This window comes from Carcharhinus amblyrhynchos, chromosome 2, assembly GCF_965287045.1.
Source record: "Carcharhinus amblyrhynchos chromosome 2, sCarAmb.v2.hapA, whole genome shotgun sequence".
Taxonomy (NCBI): Eukaryota; Metazoa; Chordata; class Chondrichthyes; order Carcharhiniformes; family Carcharhinidae; genus Carcharhinus; species Carcharhinus amblyrhynchos.
The window spans coordinates 40135876-40160898 of NC_137325.1; the positions used below are offsets into that span (position 1 = coordinate 40135876).

At 42.9% G+C, this 25023-nt stretch overlaps 1 protein-coding gene across 1 annotated transcript in view; it reads left to right on the forward strand.

Moving 5' to 3' along the window:
• tmem14ca (transmembrane protein 14Ca) overlaps nucleotides 1-12028 on the forward strand; it is a 40526-nt gene extending 28498 nt beyond the window's left edge. Inside the window, exons 3-4 of the mRNA XM_080204827.1 lie at nucleotides 4432-4519; nucleotides 11831-12028. Of these exons, the coding sequence (XP_080060953.1) occupies nucleotides 4432-4519; nucleotides 11831-11888 (146 nt within the window). The 3' untranslated portion in view covers nucleotides 11889-12028. The remainder of the gene's footprint in view (nucleotides 1-4431; nucleotides 4520-11830) is intronic.
• The last annotated feature ends 12995 nt before the right edge of the window (nucleotides 12029-25023 follow it).

Consider the following 25023-nt stretch of genomic DNA (forward strand, 5'->3'; position numbering starts at 1 on the left):
TGTGCATGTTGGGCCAACGGGCCTGTTTCCATGCTTTAAACCTCGATGACTATTAAGTCCTGGTGGCATCCTAGTAAATATTTTCTGCACTCTTTCTAGTTTAATAAGATCCTTTTTATTGTACGGTGACGAGAACTGTACACATTATTCCGAGTATGGCCATACTAATGTCTTGTACAACTTCAACAAGACATCCCAACTCTTGTATCCAATGTTCTGACCAATGAAACCAAGCCTGCCAAATGCCGCCTTCACCACCCTGTCCACCTGTGACTCCAATTTCAAGGAGCTGCGAACCTGTACCCCTGGATCTCTTTATGCTGTAACTCTTCCCACCGCTCTCCCATTAGCTAACTAAGTCCTGCCTTGGTTCGATCTACCAAACTGCATTACCTCACATTTATCTAAATTAAACTCCATATGCAATTCATCAGCCCACTGGCACAATTGATCAGGATCCCGTTGCAATTCTAGATAACCTTCTTCACTGTCCCCTATGCTACCAATCTTGGTGTCATCTGCAAACTTACTAATCATGCCTCCTAAATTCTCATTCAAATCATTCGTGTAGATGACAAATAACAATGTATTTAGCATTGATCCCTGAGGCACACTGCTGGTCATAGGCTACCCTCTGTCTTCTGTCATTAAGCCAATTTTGTATCCAACTGGCTACCTCAACCTGGATTCCATAAGAGAACATAGAACATAACAGTGCAGTACAGGCCCTTCGGCCCTTGATGTTACGCCGACCTGTGAAAACCAATCTAAAGACCATCTAACTTACACTACTCCAATATCATCCATATGTTTATCTAATGACCATTTAAATGCTCTTAATGTTGGTGAGTCCACTACTTTTGCAGGCAGGGCATTCCATACCCTTACTACTGAGTAAAGAACCTACCTCTGACATCTGCCCTATATCTGTCACCCCTCAATTTAAAGCTATGTCCCCTTGTGCTAGTCATCACCATCCAAGGAAAAGGGCTCTCACTATCTACCCTATCTAATCCTCTGATCATCTTGTATGCTTCTTTTAAGCCATCTCTTAACCTTCTCTCTAACGAAAACAGCCTTAAGTCCCTCAGCCTTTCCTCATAAGACCGTTCCACCATACCAAGCAACATCCTGCTAAATCTCCTCTGCACTCTTTCCAGTGCTTCCACATCCTTCCTATAATGCGGCGGCCAGAACTGTACACAATACTCCAAGTGCAGCTGCACCAGAGTTTTGTACAGCTGCAACACGACCTCATGGCTCTGAAACTCAATCCATCTACCAATAAAAGCTAACCGTACGCCTTCTTAACAACCCTTTAAACCTGGGTGTAACTTTCAGGGATCTACACACATGGATTCCAAGATCTCTCTGCTCATCCGCACTACCAAGTATCTCACCATTAGCCCACTAATCTGTATTCCTGTTACTCCTTCCAAAGTGAATCACCTCACCCTTTTCCGCATTAAACTCCATTTCCCACCTCTCAGCCCAGCTCTGCAGCTTATCTATGTCCCTCTGTAACCTGCAGCATCCTTCTGCACTGTCCACAACTCCACTGACTTTAGTGTCATCCGCAAATTTACTAACCCATCCTTCTACATCCTCATTCAGTTATTTATAAAAATGACAAACGGCAGTGGCCCCAAAACAGATCCTTGCAGTACACCACTAGTATCTGAACTCCAGGATGAACATTTCCCATCAACCACCACCCTCTGTCTTCTTACAATTTCTGATCCAAACCACTAAATCACCCTCAGTCCCATGCCTCTGTATTTTCTGCAATAGCCTACTGTGGGGAACCTTATCAAGTGCTTCGCTGAAATCCATATACACCACATCAACTGCTTTACCCTCATCCACCTCTTTGGTCAACTTCTCAAAGGTTTGTGAGGCATGACCTATCCTCCACAAAACCATGAAGGGTAGGTTGTGCCTACCCTTCACAGTTCTGACCTCATGAACACCTACCTTTCTGAAGTCCATGTGGACAACATCAACTGCACTGCCCCCATCCACTTGATCACCCCTTCAAAAAACTCGATCAGATTTGTGAGAAATGATTTTCCACTCAAAACCATGCTGACTGTCTCTAATCAGTCCTCACCTCTCTAAATGCCTGGTAGATTCTGGCTCTCAGAATACCTTCTACCAATTTATCCGCTACAAATATTAAGGTCACTGCCCTGCAGTTCTCAGCTTTTCCATGATGCCCACCTTAAACAAAGGCACAATGTTTGCTTCCCTCCAATCTTCAGGTACCTATCTGTAGCTGTCAATGATTCAAAACTCCTCTAGGGACCCGCAATTTCTTCCCTAGCTTCCCACAACGTCTTGGGATACATTTCATCAGGTCCCAGGAATTTTTTTACTTTGATGTACTTTGACTTCCAGCACCACCACCTCTCTAATATGTACACTCATCACTATTTATTTCTCCAAATTCCCTAACATCCATGCCTTGTTTTCCTAACAAAATTATTCAGAAGGAAACCTATTAAGAGCATGCTGGCTCTCTGTAGAGTAATCCAGTCAGTCTCTGTGCGTGTGGTTGCTTCTGAATGAGTATTCCAACCACATTGGTTATGAACTTATTTGTGTATTGTATATTAAGTTTTCATTTGGCTGCGTAAGTTCCATTTGTCTCAAATGCCCATCTAATTTCCTTTTGCAACATTCTTCATCTCCACATCCATCATCTTCATGGGCAGAGAGTTCTAGGTCATTACCCTCAGTGCACAGAAAAGTTCTTCCTTCCATTACATATCATGCCCAAGAACAACATCAGTGCCCTCTGTTCCTTGCTACTGGGAACTGCATTTCTGTGTGTATCTCTTTCAAACTTGTCATAATCTTGTAAACTCATCAAACCTCCCTTTGCTCCCAAGAGAAAATGCCGAGCCTCTCTAATCTAACCTTGTGGTGACCAGAACTGATTGCAGTTCTCTAGTAATTGCCTACCCAGAGCTTTATAAATATTCAGAAGAACCTCCTTGCTTTTATATTCAGAATATTTATTTATTAAGTCAAGATCCCATATAATTTGCGAATGACTTTCCAAATATGTCCCACCACATTCGTAGATTAATGCACATGCATCTCAATTCCCTCTGTCACTGTACACTCTTTAGAACTATACCATCAAGTTTGTATTTCTCCCCTCTAACCTGCCAAATTGCATCACCTCCCACTTATCTGGACCAAAGTCCATCTGCCCACTCTGCTAGACCAACTATGCTCAGTTACAATTAATTGATATCATCCTCCATGTTTGCCAACCTCTGTTTGACATTGTCAACAAATTTTGAAGTTTTAAACTACATTCCAGTATTGAGGTCCTACATCCAAAAAACACTAATTTTCAGTTAACATCGTGGTGCAGTCTGAAAAACGACGATGTACCACAACTCGCTGCTTTTGATCTGTAAGACAGTATTTTTACTCAAGTTCACACTGACCTTTCTATTGCATGAGTCCCATTTTGTTAACCAGCCTTTTACCTGATACTTTGTCAACGTTTTTTTTCTTATTCATTTGTGGGACATTGGCATCACTGACTGGCCAGCATTTATTGCCCATCCCTTTTTGCCCTTAAGATAGTGTTGAACTACCACCTTGAATTGCTGCAGCCCATGTGCTGTGGGTTGACCCACAATGCCATTAGGGAGGGAATTCCAGGATTTTGACTCAGCAACTGCGAAGGAAAGGTGATAGATTTCCAAGTCAGGACGGTGAGTGGATTGAAGGGGAACTTGCAGGTGGTGGTGTTCCCATGTATCTGCTGCCCTTGTACTTGTAGATGGACGTGTTGTGGATTTGGATGGTGCTGTCTAAGGATCTTTGGTGAATTGCTGCAGTGCATCTTGTAGATAGCAGCAGTGTGTACTACTGAGCATCGGTGGAGGGAGTGGATGTTTGTATGTGTGATGCCAATCAAGCGGGCTGCTTTGTCCTGGATGGTGTCAAGCTTCTTAAGTGTTGTTGGAGCTGCACCCATCCGGGCAAGTGGGGAATATTTTATCACACTCCAGAGTTGTGCCTTGTGGAGAGTCAGGAAGTGAGTTACTCACTGCAGTATTCCTAGCCTCTGACCCACTCTTATAACCACTGTATTTATGTGGTGAGTCCGATTGAGTTGCTGGTCAATGGTAACCCCAAAGATGTTGGCTGCGGGGGATTCAGTGATGGTAATACCATTCAATCCCCCACTGTTTTAAAATCCATACTGACAACATCTTTCAACCTGCTCAGTTACTTCCTCCAAAAAATAAATAAGATTAATCGGGCACAATCCACCTGTCAAAAATCCATGTTGGCTTTCCCTAATCAAACTGTTGATTTTTGTTTTTGCTCTCTGATTGTTACTAAAACCTTACTACTGATAAATTTCCTGCAGAGTAACCTTTTATGTCTTTTTGTATTTGAAAGTTGCTTCAGGAACACTGAGTGGAATAATGGGAATGAGATTTTACAATTCAGGAAAGTTCATGCCGGCTGGTTTGGTTGCAGGAGCAAGGTAATATGATCACCCTGTGCACCCAACAGGAAAGTTTCTAATGAGTAGAAACAACTTTATTTATATATGATTTGAAAAAGTTATTGCTAAAGCTTGAAATGTAATCATTTGTGGAATGCTACATCACAATGTAGGTTATAGGAACTTCTTATCAATAGGTACAGCCCAAGGGAAAGGGCCAAGGGAAGCAGTGATTAAAAATGCAAATAACCCTAACCATTAACTTAGTAAATTTTATGCTCTGAGATGCAAATAAAAGTTGGATGTTACATAAACTATGATTTCTTCAGAGACTTGTACTCAGAAACCTTTGTTTATCCCAATTCAGTGTTTACCATGCCTGTTTTGACTCTGCATTCCTATACAAAGTCATCTGAACAGAGAGTCTTCATTTGTTGGCTGCTTCCTTGCTGCCTCTTAGAGTTGAATGGTGAACATTTCCTGATTCCTGTATCAAAGGCCATTTTTTAAAGTTTTCATAGTTTATCTTCCAGCTTTGATTGAAAATTCAGGCATTTTCAATCAAAGCAGAAAATGCTGGAAATAGAGGAAGAAACATTTAATGGTTCTGGTTACATGCCAATTTTTGTCAGATCAGGCACAAGTTAGAGATTTAGTTTTTGAGTATGATTGTTTGCAAAGGCCCATCAGTCCTCCTGCATGAGTGAATCTGTATGGGGGAACTTGAAGACTGTTTCAGGATGGCAAACACACTCTTTGGAGAGTTGACTGCAGAGGCAATCAAAGATGGGGCCTGCTGAAACATGGTGTTATGCTGAGCCTGGTACTGCCAAAGGTGGCTGTTTGCATTGATCTGGCCTGCCTGATGATTAAAGTATAGGAAGCATTTGGCCCACTCCTCGGAATGGAAGGACAAACAGTGAGGGACCTCGCACCGATCCCTGAAGCATACCACTCGACACAAGGTTCCAGTCACAGAAATAACCTTTGACCATTACCCTCTGCCTCTTGCTAGTAAACCAATATTGGATCCAATTTGTAAAATTGCCCTGAATCCCATGGAACCTTGCCTTTTTGATCAGTCTCCCATGTGGGATCTTATCAAAAGCCTTCCTGAAGTCCATGTCGACTACATCAGGTAGCACAATGGCACAGTGCTTAGCACCATTGACCCTGGTTCAATTCTAGCCTTGGGAAATTCTCCCCATGTTTGTGTGGTTTTCCTCTAGTCCTCCCAGTTTCCTCCCACACTCCAAAGGTGTGTGGGTTAGGTCGATTGGCCATGCTCAATTGCCCCTGAATGTCAGGGAAATTAGAAGAGTAAATGCATGGTATTAGGGGGATAGGGCCAATATGGGATTGTTGTCGGTGCAGGCTTGATGGGCCAGATGGCCTCTGTGCCTATTGGGATTTTATGATCAGTATATCAGACCAGAAGAACTGTTTTCTGCGGCTGTGCCCATGACATGCCGTATTGTTGGATTTTAATATACATGTCTTCCTGGAAGTTATAGCTTGGTGCTTGGTTCCTTCATTCTGAATTAAAATACATTTTATCTCCAGGAAAAAAAAACGTAAAACTCCAAATTAATTAACCCACTAATTGGCATTTGAGGTCTTTTACTTTACCAGCCAAGGACAATTCTCATTCCTGTGGTAACTTGACACCACAAGTAAGTATGTTGTTTAAAAGAAAGAACTTCTTTATATAAAAAATGAAGTTTGACAGTAACTCAGCAAAACAATAATAACTATGAGAACAGGAGCACAAGTAAACCAGATCTTGTTTGCAAGCCCAGACATGTTCAGAACCCTCGGACACCAACGTAAGAGAAAAGACTTATGCAAACACTGTAGTCAAAATTACACTCTACTCAAAATTACACTCAGTAACACTTTTTCTCTGCCACCTCCCCCCGCCCCCCACCCACCCACCACCTTAAAATTCCAAACTCCTATCAGAACAGGAACACATTGAAAGTAATGGCTTAACTACACGAAAGTCTGTCAGGAGCCTTGCAGTTGGATTGCAACCTATGCAGTACCACTGATGAATCTTTTAATGGTTGAAAAGCAACCACAACTTGCTGTTTTCTGACCTTTTTAAAAAATTATTTTGCTTCAAACTGACACAGACCATCCTATTCCATGAGCCACAATTTTGTTAACCAGCATTTTGTGACACTTCAAGGAATTACTTATCTATTGCATTCCCTTCATTAACCTTTTCTAAAATTCAGTTAAGATGCACACAATTTGCCATTTATAAATTCATGCTGATTCTCTTTAATTCAAACTTCTAATATTTGTTGATATTTTTCTCTAACACTGCTAAAAGCTTATCCACCACTCATTTTAAACTGATAGATTGTAGTTACTAGGACTGTCCTCTTACACTTTCTTGAATGAGTGTGACATTTATCTCTCACTATTCCTCCATCATTTCTCCCCTTTGGGAGATTATGGCAAGCTCTTCTGCTATCTGCATCCACACTTGCCTAAGCAATCTGGGATTCAAATCATAGGGATCAAATGATGACTTCTTTCCAAGCACAACCAGCCTTTCCAGTACCACCTCTCCCTCAATTTTCATCCCACCGCTTAGATTTTCATCTTTGCTTTTACTGATATTTTGTCAGCTTCTTCCTCTGTAAACACAATACAAAATATTCAAGCATTCCAAACTTACTCTGCACCTCCTCGTCCCTGGAACAATGCACCCCATTTCTTACTACTTACATACTGGTGGAAGATTTTTGAATTTCCTTTTATATTACCTTTTGTCAGTCTTATTTTCCTCCATACTACTTTCACCTAATGTGCATCATGCATCCAAATTTACTGATTGTTTCATGCAGTTTTTCTGGTCCATCTTTAGTTCCATCTTATGCTGGTGAATTATTAATTGTGAATTAAACTGTTCTTTGCTCTTCTGCATTACTATTCTAAGCATTATGATATACCAACTACTCTTACCAAGTTAAAGACAAAATACTACAGATGCTGGAATCTGAAACAAAAGCAAAAATGCTGAAAAATCTCAGCAGGTTTGACAGCATCTGTGGAGAGAGAATAGAACAATGTTTTGAGTTAGAATGACCCTATGAAACATTGACTCTTTTTTTCTCTCTATTGATGCTGTCACCTGCTGAGATTTTCCAGCATTTTCAGTTTTTATTATTCTTACAAAGTGTTCCCCTAGAGATTCCTCTGTGAATTTCCAGATGATTTGCTCTTCTACCCCTTTCTCACTATTTGGAGACTTTCACCGTCAAAATGTGAAAGCTGATATCAGCTGGACTATTTTATGTAGTCATTTTTTTCTGTGCTGTTAAAAACTGAAAATTGCTGAGCTGCCAGTCATCTGATGCAACCATTCAAGCTAACAGAGGCCAGAATGATGGGGAGTCTGGTTCAGCTAATTCAAAGGAAAAACTTATCATATTCTCCCATAGTGGTGCTAATGGGCAAAGCATTAGCAGTCTTCACACAACGGTTTTCACTAAGAGAGCAGCAGTTAGTTAAACCAATACCAGTGTCTCCAAAACAACAAAAGGAATTTTGACTCCAGTTAAACACCTACATTCTAGCCTGTGTCCAACATTGAGGAGGAATGTCAAATGACCTTCTGCAAGCTGCACTGTGATACTGTTGGCTGGAACTGAATTCAAGCAGTTACTGCCTGACCTCTTGATGCAAACCAAACTCCAGGCAGCAGCCTGTACTGGCTATCATCAAGCCAGTGGTTGCAGTAAGAACTTGGACATTCATGAAACCTACTAACTGCTGGAATCTTGGAACTCGAGCTTCCAAACTGACTCATTCTTCTTGTGCAAGTCTCACTCCGAAAAGATAAAGTATTCTACAATCAGCCAACCTCCTCTCGGAAGGAACATTCCAGGCGCCGACAAACATGTAAAACTGATACTTGTGTTGTTTTATTGCAGTCATGCCCTGACCGCACTTCCTTTTTCCTTACCCCATCTATTGTGAGAGTGTAAAAACAGGTGGATTTTGAGAAGCTCCTCTCATGTGTACATGTAAAAATAAATCAACCCTTTTATTTTCATTTTATCTCAAGTTTGCTATGCAAGAGGATAGGGAACTTTCCAAAGTTAGGAGTTGGGAAAAGTATGTCACCATTTATAAAAGATGATTTTTTTTAAAAAAATGCTTTGTTTATAGATGGGTAGAGAGTGGGGAAATCAGGGCAGTTTAAGCTAACCTCCCCCCCACCCACCCCGCAACCTGTGACAGACCTGTAGAATAATCATGCCCCTTTTCTTCCTTGCTTTCCAGCAGTGCAATGCTTTTACTAATCATCAGGCCTTGAGTAAATCCTCCATGTGTCTCTGTAGGTTTCCTCCAGGTGTTCCAGTTTCCTTCTACAGTCTAAAGATGTGCAGGTTAGGTGGATTAACATAAGAACATAAGAAATAGGAGCAGGAGTAGGCCATCTAGCCCTTCGAGCCTGCCCCGCCATTCAATAAGATCATGGCTGATCTGTTGTGGCTCAGTTCCACTTTCCCGCCCTCTCCCCATAACCCTTAATCCCCTCTCTTATCAAAAACCCATCAACCCGCTTCTTAAAAATATTTAGCGAGGCAGCCTCCACCACTTCAACGGGCAGAGAATTCCAGAGATTCACCACCCTTTGAGTGAAGAAGTTCCTCCTCAACTCCATTCTAAACCGCCTCCCCTTTATCTTGAGGCTGTGCCCCCTAGTCCTACTGTCTTTTTTGAGCGGGAAGAGTCTCTCCACCTCTATCCTATCCATCCCATTCATCATCTTATACGTCTCAATGAGATCTCCCCTCATTCTTCTAAACTCTAGCGAGTACAAGCCTAGTTTATTCAGCCTCTCCTCATAGCTCAACCCCCTCAACTCCGGTATCAGCCTAGTAAACCTCCTCTGCACTCCCTCCAGGGCCAAAATATCCTTGCACAGGTGCGGCGCCCAAAACTGCACACAGTACTCCAGCTGCGGCCTCACCAGTGCCCTATACAGCTGCAGCAAGACCTCCCTACTTTTATATTCAATCCCCCTCGCTATGAAGGCCGTGCTAAATTGCCCTTGGTGTCCGAAGTAGTGTAGGTTAGGACGATTAGCAGCCTAAGTGTCTGGGTCGTGGGGATAGAACAGGGCATGAGCCTGGCTAAGATTCATTGTCTCATAGTTGGTGCAGATTTGATGGAATGAATGGCCACCTTCTGCAATATAGGATTCTGTAATAACTACTGCTCCACCTCCCTTTTTTTTTGCCCCATCTTTTCTGAGCACTGTTCTTGAACACATACGCCAAGTCCTCACCACTTTATTGCCACTGTTTCTGCACCACTATTGTTGCTTATTGATCACTGACCTTATTCAATATTGTGCCTTCTACATCTGTAAACTCTGACCCTGTCTTTGTATTCCTCTAGTCTGTCTTAGACTGCTCATATCTAACATGGTAATGCTCTTTATTACTATTCGAGTTCTCACTTTATAGAAACACTGAAAATAGGTGCAAGGAGGAGGCCATTCGGCCCTTTGAGCCTGCTTTGCCATTCATTATGATCATGGTTTATCATCTGACCGTAATCTGTTCCCACTTCTCTTTCTCCACCCTCGTATCCTTTGATTGCTTTAGCCCCAAGAGTGATATCTAACTCCTGTGTTTTCGCCTCAACTGTTTTCTGTGGTTCTTGATATTCCAAAGCTTTACCATTCTCTAGGTGAAGAAATTTTTCCTCATCTTGGTCCTAAATGGTTTCCCCTATATCCTTAGACTGTAACCCCTGGTTCAGGACTCACCATTAGGAACATCTATCCCACATGTGATGCTACTGTGCCTTGAAGAAATGTGTTTTCACCATGTTTTCTGCAGTTTTTCTCAAGCAGGCCTGGCCTTTTTATTATTGTTGCCATGGTGTTGAGTGAGTGCCCTTTTAATTGTTGCTGAAGCACTATAATGGGCATCTTGTTTATTTTTAATCAGGATCTAATGCAGTGTCCTGGAGTTTATGACCCTTTGGATTGTTGCCTGGGGTTTGATTTACGAATGATTGACGGGTTAGGTGATACCTTGGGTCAGTTTTTTTAAAGCAGGAAAAATCCAAAGTGAAAAAGATTCAATGGCATTGAGAAAATCTTTGGAAACAAATGTGGATTTACTCAAAATGCTTAACTCATCAAGCTATACACTTTAATGCAATATCAGCTTTTTTGCTAAAAAGACTGGCATTGAGAGAAACTTTGAAGACAAACGTGAATTTACTGAAAATGCTTAACTCATTGAGATATGTGTTTGTCACGATATTGCCGATTTTTGTTATTATCGTTCAACTGCATTCTTAAGTAAACTTTGTTTGATAAAAGCTTCTTAGAGGGTCATTCAAATCATTTCTGGAGGGGAATATCCCAAGCTCACCTGTGCCAAATTCAAAGTGCAAAACTTAATGTCTTAGACTGACTTCATAAAACACTTTGGAGTTCCGAACCTAGATTATAACAATGCATCTACCTTATCTAGTCCTGTAAAAATTTTATATGATTTCTATGCAATCTGCTCCTCAATCTTCTAAATCCACTGAATATCATCCTAACCAACTCAATGTGTCTTTGTACAGCAGTCCTGCCATCCCACGAATCAGTCTAGTAACCTTTGCTGCACTCTCTCCACAATAAGAGCATCCTTCTTCTGATAAGATAATAGAATCATAGATGGCACAGTGGTTAACACTGCTGCCTCTCAACGCCAGGGGCCAGATCTGGGTCATTGTCATTGTGGAGTTTGCATGTTCTCCCCTTGTCTGCGTGGGTTTCCTTTGGGTGCACCAGTTTCCTCCCACACTCCAAAGATGTGTGGGTTAGGTAGATTGGCCATGCTAAATATACCCTAGTTTTGGGGGCATTAGCAGTGTAAAAAATATGTGGGGGTATGGGGGTTGGGTGGGATTGTTGTCAGTGCAGACTTGATGGGTTGAAACTGTGCTGTAGGAATTCTATGTTTCTATGAAGATCAAAACTGCAGACAGTGTTCCAGATGTGGTCTCACCAAGGCCTTGTATAACTGCAGCAAGACATCCCTGCCCCTGCACTTGAATCCTTTCGCTATGAAGACTAGCATTTGATTTGTGTCTTGACCACTTGCTGCACCTGCATGCCTACGCATCTTATTTCTTTAATGCACTTCTATGTGTTGGTTCTCATCTTATGGCAGGTGTGATTCTTACAATTTTAAAGAGGCTATTCCCTTTCACTAGATGTTTTGTAGTTTTTACTCTAGGCTTATACTGAGTTGGCATCTTTAAATATGTTGTGTATCTTTTCCTTTATTTAATAATACTTTTTTGTTCTTCCTGCAGCATTCTAATGTTTGGAAGACTCGGTCTGAAAATGTTTGAAAAACCCCGTGAATCATGAATCTTTTCAAAGGGAATTTCACGCACATGTTTGAAACCATTGATTATGTTTGAACTTTTATCATGAAGAAAATTATGAAGAAAATTTACTGATTTGAATCTAAGCAGAATTTGTACCAATAAACAACCTGATTCACAATGCTTTAGTATGCTTTAGCTATGCAGAAATGTTCTACTAATCCTATATGCAGATCCACCATCTCTTATAGCATCATAGAGTCCCTACAGTGTAGAAGGAAACCATTTGGCTCATCAAGCCTATACTGATCACAATCCTCTGGTTTTTCTAACTTCTTGACTTCCTTCTGAATATGAGTTATCAGATTAGTGTTATTCTCCAAAATATCTGACATATAGATGTAACATTTTGATCCAATTTAAGCACTTGTTCCTCCTCTTGCTGCTGCAAGAATGAAGCCCAACACCATCCCATTCTGTAGCACAACTGTACGCATTGCTACCATTTCAACATTGATTTGTGATAAAGCAGTAGCTATGTCATTAGCTAATATTTTTCAATTCCATTGTCAGTCTTACATGTAAATATCCTGGCACCATTATTCCAAAGAAATAGTCTATGCCTACTGCAGTACATCAATATCTTGTAATTCATCAGTGTGGTAAATATGTGGAATTACATATTCTAAGTAACAAACTTGATGGGTTGAAACTGTGCTTTAGGAATTCTATGTTTCTATGAAGATCAAAACTGTCTGTGGACAGCTCTGGGTAAGATTTGTTTCTACAAATCCAATAAGTGTTGGATATAGTGAATGTTACACAAGTGATCATTCTCCGGTGGGCTTCAGCAAATCCTGCTCCTGATGTCCATGGTGCAGATTTAATTTATTAATCCCAATATCTATGCTTCCCTGATCACCCTGACGCATAATATTCCTTGTTCCTCTAATCCTGTATTAGAATCATAGAAAAACTACAGCACAAATAGGCCCTTCGGCCCCCAAATTGCACTGATCTTATCTCTACCTACTAGGCTTAACTGTAATCCTCAATCCCATTAAGTCCTATGTACTCATCCAGAAGTCTCTTAAAAGACCCTAACTAATTTGCCTCCACCACCACTGACAGCAGCCGCTTCCACTCACCCACCACCCTCAGTGAAAAACTTACCCCTAACATCTCCTTTGTACCTACTCCTCAACCTGTGTCCTCTTGTGGCAGCCATTTCAGCCCTGGGGAAAAGCCTCAGAGTCCACCTGATCAATACCTCTCATCATCTCATACACCTCTATCAGGTCCCCTCTTATCCTTTGTCTCTCTAAGGAGAAAAGATTGAGCTCTCCCAACTTATCCTCATAAGGCATGCCACCCAATCCAGCTAATGTCCTTGTAAATCTTCTCTGCACCCTTTCAATGGCTTCCACATCCTTCCTGTAATGAGGCATCCAGAACTGAGCACAGTACTCCAAGTGGGGTCTGACCAGGGTCTTATACAGCTGCAGCATTATCTCCTGACTCCTAAACTCAGTTCCTCGATTGATGAAGGCCAGTACACCATATGCCTTCTTAACCACATCCTCTACCTGCGAAGCCGATTTCAGAGTCCTAAGACCCGGACCTCAAGATCGTTCTGATCTTCCACACTGCTAAGAGTCTTACCCTTAATATTATATTCCTTCATCCCATTTGACCTGCCAAAATGTACCACTACGCATTTATCCAGGTTGAAGTCCATCTGCCTCTTCTCCGCCCAGTCTGCATCCTATCTATGACACGCTGCAACTTCTGACATCCCTCCAAACTATCCAGAACACCTCCGACCTCTGTCATCAGCAAACTTACCAACCCATCCCTCCACTTCCTCATCCAGGTCATTTATAAAAATCACAAATAGCAAGGGTCCCAGAACAAATCCCTGGGGCACTCCACTGGTGACTGACCTCCATGCAGAAAAAGACCCCATCTACAACCACTCTCTGCCCTCAGGGCAAGCCAGTTCTGGATCCACAAAGCAATGTCCCCTTGGATCCCATGCTCCCTCACTTTCTCAATAAGCCTTGCATGAGGGACCTTATTGAACACCTTGCTAAAGTCCATTTAAATCACATCCACTGCTCTTCGTCAGTGTGTTTAGTCACATTTTCCAAAAACTCAACCAGGCTCGTAAGACACAATCTGCCTTTAACAAAGTTGTGCTGACTACTTTTGATCATACTCTACTTCTCTAAATGTTCATAAATCCTGTCTCTCAGGATCTTTTCCATCGACTTACCAACCACTGAGGTTAGATTCACTGGTCGATAATTTCCTAGGCTATTCCCTTTCTTGAATATAGGAATCACATCCGCAATCCTCCGGAAGTGGTCTCCATCGAAGATGCAAAGATCATCGCCAGAGGCTCTGCAATCTCTTCCCTCGCCTCCCACAGTAACCTGGGGTACATCCCATCCGGTCCCGGTGACATCTATCTTGATGCTATTCAAAAGCTCCAACTCATCCTCTTTCTTAATGTCCACACACTCAAGCTTTTCAGTCCGCTGCAAGCCTGCACTACAACCACCAAGATCTTTTTCCACCGTGAATACTGAAGTAAAGTATTCATTAAGCACCTCTGCTATTTCTACCGGTTCTATGCAAACTTCCCCACCTTCACATTTTATAGGTCCTATTCCTTCACATCTCATCCTTTTACTCTTCACATATTTGTAGAATGCCTTAGGGTTTTCCTTAATCTTATCTGCCAAGGCCTTCTCATGACCCCTTCTGGCTCGCCTAATTTTCTTCTTAAGTTCCTTCTTACAAGCCGTATACTCCTCTAGAGCCCTAACATTACCTAGCTCCCTGAACCTTTTGTACACTTTTTTCTTTTTGACTAGATTCCTTACAACTTCCATGCACCAGGGTTCCTGTAACCTACCATAACCTCCCTGTCTCATCGGAACATTGTCATGCAAAGCTCCAGACAAACATTCCTTGAAAATCTGCCACCTTACTTTGGTACATTTCCCCGAGAATACCTCCTTCCAATTAATGTCTCTAATTTCCTGCCTGATGGCTTCATATTTTCCCTTACTCCAGATAAACACTTTCCTAGCTTGCCTGATCCTAACCCTCTCCAATGCTAGTGTAAAGGAGATAGAGTTATGATCACTATCCCCAAAATGCTCTCCCACTGAGAGATCTGACACCTGTCCAGATTCATTACCCAATAGCAGATTGAGTACAGCCTCTCCGCTTGTAGGCTTATCCATGTACTGTCAGGAAACCCTCCTGAACACACCTGACAAACTCCTCCCCATCCAAACCCCTTACCGTAGGGATATTCCAATCAATGCTTGGGAAATTAAAGTCTCCCATCACAACAACTCTTATTATTGCATGTCTCCAGGATCTGTTACCCTATCTGCTCCTCAACAACCCTGTTACTATTGGGTGGCCTATCGAAAACACCCAGTAAAGTTACTGATCCCTTCCTGTTCCAAACTTTCACCCATAGAGGCTCCGTAGACAATCCCTCCACAGCGTCCACCTTCTCTACAGCCATTACACTATCCCTGATCAACAGTGCCACTTCCCCCACCTCTCTGTCCCTCCTGGAACATCTGCAACCTGGCTCTATCCAGTCCTATCCCTGAGACATCCAAGCCTCTGTAATAGCCACCACATCACATTTCCAAGCAACAATCCACACCCTAAGCTCATCCACTTTGTTCACCACACTCCTAGCGTTAAAATAGACACATCTCAAACCTTCGGTCTGAGCGCTCCCCTTCTCCGTCACCTGTCTATCCTCCCTCTTACACTGTCGACAATCCCTCTTCATTTGCGAGCTAACCTTCTCGCTGCCAGTCACTTCATTTTGATTCCCTCCCCCCCAACCATTCTAGTTTAAAGTCTCCCCAGTAGCCTTAGCCAACCTTTCCACCAGGATATTGGTCCCCCTGGGATTCAAGTGCCACCTGTCCTTTTTGTACAGGTCACACCTGCCCCTAAAGAGGACCCAATGATCCAGGAACCTGAATCCCTGCCCCCTACTCCAATCCCTCAGCCACACATTCATCCTTTACCTCATTCCAATCTTGCTCTTTGCGTTCCTCCTTCTCAACTGTCTACCTAACTCCCTATATTCTCTTTTTATGACCCCTTTTCCTATCTATGTCAGCGGAACCAATATGTACCACAACCTCTGCCTCCTCTCCCTCCCACTTCAGGATTTCTGGGACGCGACCAGTAACATCCTGGATCCTGGCACCAGGGAGGCAAACACCATCGGAGATTCCCGTCTGCCTCCGCAAAATCGCCTGTCCAACCCCCTCGCTGATTGATACTGAAGAGTATCAAGAGTCCCTGATTGATACTGTCTTCCTCCTCCTTTTCCTTACCCTTCTGAGCTACTGGGCCAGTCTCTGCACCATTAATTAGAATCAAATTGGGTGCTCGTTTGGCTGTATTGAATACAGGTGTCTATTTCAAGTAAATAAAGCTGCACTTTCACACTCTTTTGTAAATCCCACTGTCCTTCCTCTAGATTTCCTGAACAATTGGGTTAATTGATCCCATATTATTAATTCCTCCCACAAAGGAGACCTCTTCCCCACATGAATTGGTATATGAGTATCTGCCTAACATTTTTCTAAATCTACATCAGTTGTTCTGGCAAAAATGTACGCCAAATACAAATAGTTGTTTCTGTTAAATACCTGATAATCTACTTGCTCTATACAAAACATACAAGATGTAATATAATTTTTTTTACCATTTGTTATTACTCAAATTTTGTTTGTCAATAACAATAACGTACTTATTTTAACCAAGCTCTGCTTTTGTTCCTTGTCCAAAGATTGTTCTAGCTTGTTATTCACTGATGTTTTCTTTCTTCAATGAATAGTTGATTTTTTATACACAATTCTGCAATTTTACACACAATATGGCCCTAAGGCATCACAATTGGAATCAAAAATCATAAATTTAACATTTTATTATTAACATTTTCTAGATTGCTTTACTATACCATCTGATTAGATTAAAAAGTCTAAAACATTTTTCTACAAATTTATGCAGATTCTTTTTACTAATTCAATCCTTTGGGTAAGGTTTTAGCTGTGTCCAGTGATTCCATCTAGGACCATGTTTTTCATCAACCAATGCGCCTGTTTCTCCTGCAATAATTTTAAATGGCCCCTCCTATCTAGTGCTTAATCTTTTTTCCAGACATTAATTGTACCATAACCCTATATCCTGCAGTTGGCAAATTTGGATTTTCTTTCTCAGCTAATTTCATCTAATCTTTATATTGTTGTTGAATGACTACTTATTTTTTAAAGGAATATAATTGGATTATTAAGTGTCTCATGCATTGATAGACTGCTTCTTTTCCATTCATTAAGTCCCCACCTCCTGTGATAACATCTTCACGGGGATGCATTGCTCAGTTGAAATGTTCCTCGAGATGAAGTGGCTCCTTGTCTTAATAGAATTGCAGGCAACGCCTGCACCCAATTATTTCCTTCTTCTAATATGGCTTTAGTCAAACTGTTTTTTTCAATGTTTTGTTCATTCATTTTACATCCCTGAACTCTTTGGATGATATGGTAAGTGAAATTTCTGTTTAATTCCAAACATTCTACATACATCTCTTGAGCTCTCCCAGGGAAGTAAGTTCCCTGATCTGAGTCCAATTGTAATTGCATTCCCCATCAGGGTATGATTTCATTGTCTAATATCAAAGCTACAGTTTTGGCTGTTGCATGGGAATGCTTTTACCCATCGAGCAAATTGATCAATAATTTGTAAACAATAAATTTTCCCTTTCTTCCTTGGTAAAAGTCCTATGAAGTTCATTTGTAAATTTTCCCGTGGTCCCTTGGGTCTAGGTTGGTATCCCATTTTTATTTTGCAATCTTGTCCTGATTCAGTGTTTGATGTATAAGATAATGAAGAGGATGGATAGGGTAGAGGTAGAGAGATTCTTCCCGCTCAGAAAGGACAGCAGGACTAGAGGGCACAGCCTCAAGATAAGAGGGGGGGGGTGCAGTTTAGAACGGAGTTGAGGAGGAACTTCTTCACTCAAAGGGTGGTGAATCTCTGGAATTCTCTGCCCGTTGAAGTGGTGGAGGCTAACTCGCTAAATATATTTAAGACACGGGTAGATAGGTTTTTGGTAGGCAAGGGAATTAAGGGTTATGGGGAGAAAGCGGGAAAGTGGAACTCAGCCACTTCAGATCAACCATGATCTTATAGATGGCCTACTCCTGCTCCTATTTCTTATGTTCTTATGTATTGCTACCAGAGCTATTATTTTCTTATCTTTCCTCCATATTCCATCTTTCTTTCTTCCCTTCCAATTTTTTCCATCTGTTTTTCTCTTCTTCTGAGACCTGTTCTTGAATATGATTTATGTCTAATTTATAGAATTAATATTAGAATATAGAATATAATATTCTAATTTATAGAACAGTACAGGCCTTTCAGCCCTCAATGTTGCGCTGACCTGTGAAACCAATCTAAAGCCCATCTAACTCGCGCAATTCCAATATCATCCATATGTTTATCCAATGACCATTTAAATGCGCTTAATGTTGGCGAGCCAACTACTGTTGCAGGCAGGGCATTCCAAGCCCTTACTACTCTCTGAATAAAGAACCTACCTCTGACGTTTGTCCTATATCTATCACCCCTTAATTTAAAGCTATGTCCCCACGTGCTAGACATCATCATCCGAGGAAAAAGGTTCTTACTGTCTACCCTATCTAATCCTCTGATCATCTGGTATGCTTCCATTAAGCCACCTCTTAACCTTCTCTCTAATGAAAACAGCCTCAAGTCCCTCAGCCTAACTGAGCCTTCACGTCTCGCCTTGACATAAGTCTCCTTCTTCACAAGAGATTCAACTTCTTTAATAAACCACAGTTCCCTCGCTCGACCACTTCCTCTCCACCTGACAGGTACATACTTATCAAGAACACACAGTTCCTTGAACAAGCTCCACATTTCAATTGCGTCCATCCCCTGCAGTTTCTTTACACATCCTATGCATCCTAAATCTCGCCTTATCGCATCATAATTTCCTTTCCCCCAGTTATAAATTTTGGCCTGCGGTATATACTTATCCCTTTCCATCGCTAGAGTAAACGTAACTGAATTGTGGTCACTATCACCAAAGTGCTCACTTACCTCCAAATCTAACACCTGGCCTGGTTCATTACCCAGTACCAAATCCAATGTGGCCTCGCCTTTTGTTGGTCTATCTACATATTGTGTCAGGAAACCCTCCTGCACACATTGAACAAAAACTGACCCATCTAAAGTACTCAATCTATAGTTTTCCAGTCAATATTTGTAAAGTTAAAATCCCTCATAACAACTACCCTGTTACTTTCGTTCCTATCCAGAATCATCTTTGCAGTTCTTTCCTCCACATCTCTGGAACTTTTCGGAGGGCTATAGAAAACTCCCAACAGAGTGACCTTTCCTGTTTCCAACCTCAGCCCGTACTACCTCAGTAGACGAGTCCTCAAACACCCCTTCTGCCATTGTAATACTGTCCCTGACTAACAATGCCACACCTCCCCTTTTACCATCTTCCCTGATCTTATTGAAATATCTAAACCCTGGAAGCTGCAACAACCATTCCTATCCCTGCTCTATCCATGTCTCTGAAATGGCCACAACATCAAAATCCCAGGTACCAACCCATGCTGCAAGTTCACCCACCTTATTCCGGATGCTAGGGAACTTCCTGACTGCTGGTACACTCCGGTGACCTTGAAAGCTTATTCATGACTTCACTACTCTCAACCTCCTTACACTGGAGCTACAATTCAGGTTCCCATCCCCCTGCTGAATTAATTTCAACCCTCCCAAACAGCATTAGCAAATTCCACCCCTCCAGGATACTGGTACCCACTTGGTTCAGGTGTAGACTATCCCATTTGTAGAGGTCGCACCTACCCCAGAATGAGCCCCAATTATCCTTGTATCTGAATCCTTCCCTCCTGCACCATACCTGTAGCCATGTAATCAACAGCTCTCTCTCCCTATTTCTCACCTCATTAGTACGTGGCATAGGTAACAAACCAGAGATAACAAGTCTGTTTGTTCTAGCTCTAAGCTTCCACCCCAACTCTGAATTTCTGCCTTGCATGACCATCAAAGAACAAAAACAGCCTGGGAAACAGGCCCTTTGGCCCAACGAGCCCACGCTGCCATTTTAACATTACCAGACCCTTATCTATGATTATGGCATTCCACATTGAGGGAAGCTAGTTGGAGGTAATAAATTGTCCCTAAATCAGCCTAGTAGCACATCTTTGGGGTGTGGGAGGAAACTGGAGCACCCGGAGAAAACCCACGCAAGCATGGGGAGAATGCGCAAACTCCCACAGACACTGGCCCAAATCCATGTGTCTGCACAGCAAACAGTGATAGTCACTGAGCTGTTGTGTTGTCCAGCATCTGGTCCAGTTTAAGCACACACTAACGACATGAAGCACTAGGCCAATCTCGAACATCCAAGAGCAGCCCTAGTACGACCCATCGCGTGTATGCCCCTCGTTGGACAACAAGGCTTAAAACCTGTGAATTAAAAGAGAAAAACATTAGTATCATTCCACATCCTTAAACATTACCGGGGACGTCCCAGTGCTAATGAACCTTATTTAAAACAATCTCCTATATCCTCCAATCTCCAACCCACTCATGTGCCTGTCTAAGTAACTCTTAAACAACTCCAGCGTGCCTGCCTCCACCACCTTACTTGGCAGAGCATTCCATACCCCCACTACCCTCTGTGTGAAAAATCTCCCTCTAATATCCGTGTTATACCTCTCCCCCCTCACCCGTAGCCCCTCGTACTATTTGTCCCTAACATGGGAAATAGCTTACCACTGTTTATCTATACCCTTCATAATCTTATACACCTCTATTAGATCCCGCCTCAGTCGCCGTCTTTCAAGGGAAAATAGCCCCAATTTGCTCAATCTTTCCTCATAACCCAGTCCTTCCATACCAGGCAACATCCTGGTAAACCTCCTCTGCACCCTCTCCAGAGTCTCCACGTCCTTCCAGTAGTAAGGCGACCAGAACTGGACGCAGTACTCCAAATGCGGCCTAACCAATGTACTATACAACTGCAACATTAGACTTCAGCTCTTATACTCTATACCCCTTCCTATAAAGGCTAACATACCATAGGCTTTCTTCACAACCTTCTCCCCTTGTACTGCCACCTTCAGAGACTTGTGCACTTGCACCCCCAGGTCCAGCCACGTTTCTATACTCTTTATAGGCTTACCCTTTCTCATATAACTCCCCCCTACATTATTCCGGCCAAAATGCATCACCTCACATTTATCAGGTTTAAACTCCATTCGCCATGTATCTGCCTATCAATATCCCGTTGTATTGCCAGACACTACTCCTCACTGCCCGCCAATCCATCCATCTTAGTGTCACCTGCAAATTTGCTGATCACACCACTTACTCCCTCTTCCAAGTCATTTATATATACTACAAAGAGAAGAGGTCCCAGTACTGAGCCCTGTGGCACACCACTAGTGACAGACCTCCAGCTAGAAAAGGACCCTTCCACTACTACTCTCTGTCTCCTCTTAGCAAGCCAGTTCTCAACCCATCTAGATACCTGGCCTTGTACCCCTTTTCCTACCCAGGTCTTTGGTGCCTATGTGGACTACAACTTGGGGCTGGTCCTCCTCCCCATTAAGGATCCCGAAAACATGATCTGAGACATCACAGACCCTGGCACCTGGGAGGCAACACACCAACCACGAGTCTCTCTTGTTCCCACAGAATCCCCTATCTGTCCCCCTAACTATGCAGTCCCTAATGACTATTGGTCTACTCCTCTCCCCTTTCCCTTCTGAGTAACAGGGACAGACTCTGTGCCAGAGACCTGTACCCCGTGTCTTACCCTGGGTAAGTCGTTTCCCCCGCCCAAACAGTATCCAAAACGGTATACTTGTTATGCAGAGGAATGGCCACAGGGGATCGCTGCATTGACTGCTTCTTATCCCTTCTGACAGTCACCCAAGTACCTTCATTTCTAGGAGTAACTATCTCCCTGTAGCTTTTATCTATAATTGTCTCTGCCTCCCGAATGATCCTGAGTTCATCCAGTTCCAGCTCCAGATCATCTTTGGTTTGTATAGCAGCCAGTTAGGTTTCCCTAACTTTTGTTCTAACAATCTTTTAGTTACTAAATCTGCTTTGTAATTCCCTTCTTGGTCCTTTTCAGTGATTAATTTGTGTGCTTGAACTTTGATCACAGCTGCTTGTATTCCATCACTTTCTTGGCAAAAAATGTGAAATGATTTTGGTAACCCTAAAGCCTTAGCTAGGCTGATTTTATGTCAGTATATGTCACTTTTGGGACAGTCAGATTGTATGTCCTGACTGTGCTTCTCCGTCGACGTAAAAAGAAAATAAAGCCATTATTGAACTTCACCCTGAGTCCGTAGTGGTCGTTTCACCCACTCGCGCTAACAACTGGGGGCTCGTCCGGGATCACGACTGTCGCTGGAACGCCATCTCCTGGCACTGGGTAAGTATCTTTACTCATTTCATCAAACCCGTGGAATATTAGTGTCCCAGTGTCAGAACGGTGTTTCACGGTTGCCGCGATCTGAACTTGTGAACAGGGTCCGTTCAGCAGCTGCACAGTGGTAACGTGGGTTTAAGTTTCTTTTTGGGCGGGCGGCTGGGATCGCGAACTGTGATTCATTGTGTTATTTTTATACTCCGCTGACCCCTGGCCAGCCCGACCACAGACTCACTGCCCACTAGGGGACCCGACAGAACAGGTGTTACAGAGTAGGGATATTACTCTGGGATTTAAGGTTCAGGGACAGCACCCTGGGATTTAAGGTTAAGGAGGACGTCCAAGGTTTTGGGCCACTGGGATTGGACTCTCGGAGTTCGGTACAAGTCCGGGCGCTGCAAGTCAGTGAGGGCCTCTGCAGGCACGAAAGATTGGGCCACTGGGGGCAAAATCCGCGAGGAATTTGCTACATGTCCGGGTGCTACTAAGTCTGGAGCCTCTGTGAGTGCCTCGACCACTACAAGCAGGAGACCTCTGGTAGTGTGAAAAAACGACTCACGTCAGGGGACTCCGCCAGTCCGCACCCAGGTCCGGGTGACTCCCTGGGAGATAGGGAAACGGCTGCCCTCTGAGAGTCGATTTAGCGATAGGAGTTTGGGTAGGAGCTAGTGGCCCCGGTTACTGTAGTCGGTAGTCTCTCCGTACGCTGCGGCCCCTGCAGAGAGGCTGTACAGAGCTCATCTGCTTCTGAGAGCGGCAATATCCCCGCTACACACAGGCCGGGCTCTGCGGGTTGTCACTGAAGGTACAAACGTACTAACAGTGGGAACACGAGACCGTAACCCAATCAGATACACACACAAGTATCTGTGAAAGCATTAGAGCCAGGATTGGTACACTACTGACCCTACTAAAGGAAACTAACATGGATAGCAACAGTACCACCTTTGAATGGGGACCAGAAGGGTCCCTCACCCACTATCTAGCAGACAAAATAAGAATCTAGTTAAAAACCTAAAGAAGGTAATGTGGAATGCATGTTGAAAGCTTTCAAGTGTGTGTGTGTGTGTGTGTGTGTGTTTGGTAAAGAGGTTGTAACAATGTTTTTGTTTGTTGTTTTATTAATGTTTTAATGTTCTTCCCCTAATTGTGATTTTACAACAGGGGGGTTTGATACGAAGTTTAAATAAAATTTGGAAATTGGATTGGATTAAATTGAAATAGATTCTTGGAATTTCTTAGCCTTTTGAGTATAATCAATGGCCATGATTGTGCTTAAGAGGTATAGAACTTAAATAATATACAAATATGTGGGATTCAGGGATACTGGGTCCCCAAGGGAAAACAAGACTGCGGCCTTGTAAGAATCCCTCCCCTACACATATGCGGGCCGGTCCACACTCCCCACAAACAATACCCCCTTAAAGCCCAAGGCACTACAAGCCACTGAGGAAATTGTTCAGGCTTTGATCGCCCAGGGTATCTTAAGACCCAGTATTCTCCAACACTCCATCTGAGCTTGAATTAAGAGGGCAGACACCCCACGTGACGGCCAGTCTTAAGTGAGTGAAGGACTAATACAGATTTGACCAGTAAATTGGGCCATAAACTTGGTGTCTGTAACACAAGGTGGACAAACTGGTAGTTAGAACTAGAACAGTCTAGGAAATTTTGGTAAAATCTGTGGGAGGGAATTTAGTGAAAACCGGACCCCTACTCTGATCCCTTACGTATTCTCAAGTAACGAATCCTAAAAGGAAATAATTATGGCCTGTTATGCCGAATGGGAGGAAGTTCTCCGTTTATATTTGAATCATAAGTGGCTCAAATGAGTACGGTGGGGTGATGCCCCAAAACTGGACCTGGGATCCGAGGGAGAGAATTGTTGGATTCGTGCCCAAAGGGAAGTGGGTAAAAGGGCTCACAAGTTTAGGAAAATAGAACATAGAACATAGAACATAGAACATTACAGCGCAGAACAGGCCCTTCGGCCCACGATGTTGCGCCGACCAGTTACAAAAACAATGACCCCCTAGCCTATACCAATCCCATTTCGTCCATAAACCTATCCAGAGATCTCTTAAACGCCCCCAAACTAGACGCATTTACAACTGCAGCAGGCAGGGCATTCCAATCCCTCACCACCCGCTGGGTAAAGAACCTACCCCTGACATCCGTCCTGTAGCTACCCCCCCTTAATTTAAAGCCATGCCCCCTCGTGCTAGCTTTCTCCATCCGAGGAAAAAGGCTATCACTATCCACCCTATCTAAACCTCTAATCATCTTATATGTTTCAATAAGATCCCCTCTTAGCCGCCTTCTTTCCAACGAAAACAACCCTAGATCCCTCAGTCTCTCCTCATAGGACCTCCCCTCCATACCAGGCAACATCCTAGTAAACCTCCTCTGCACCCTCTCCAACGCCTCCACATCCTTCTTGTAATGCGGGGACCAGAACTGCACACAGTACTCCAAGTGCGGCCGCACTAGAGTAGTGTACAGTTGCAACATTACACTGCGACTCCTAAATTCAATCCCCCTACCAATAAACGCCAAGACACCGTACGCCTTCTTGACAACCTTATCTACTTGATTCCCAACTTTCAGGGATCTATGTACA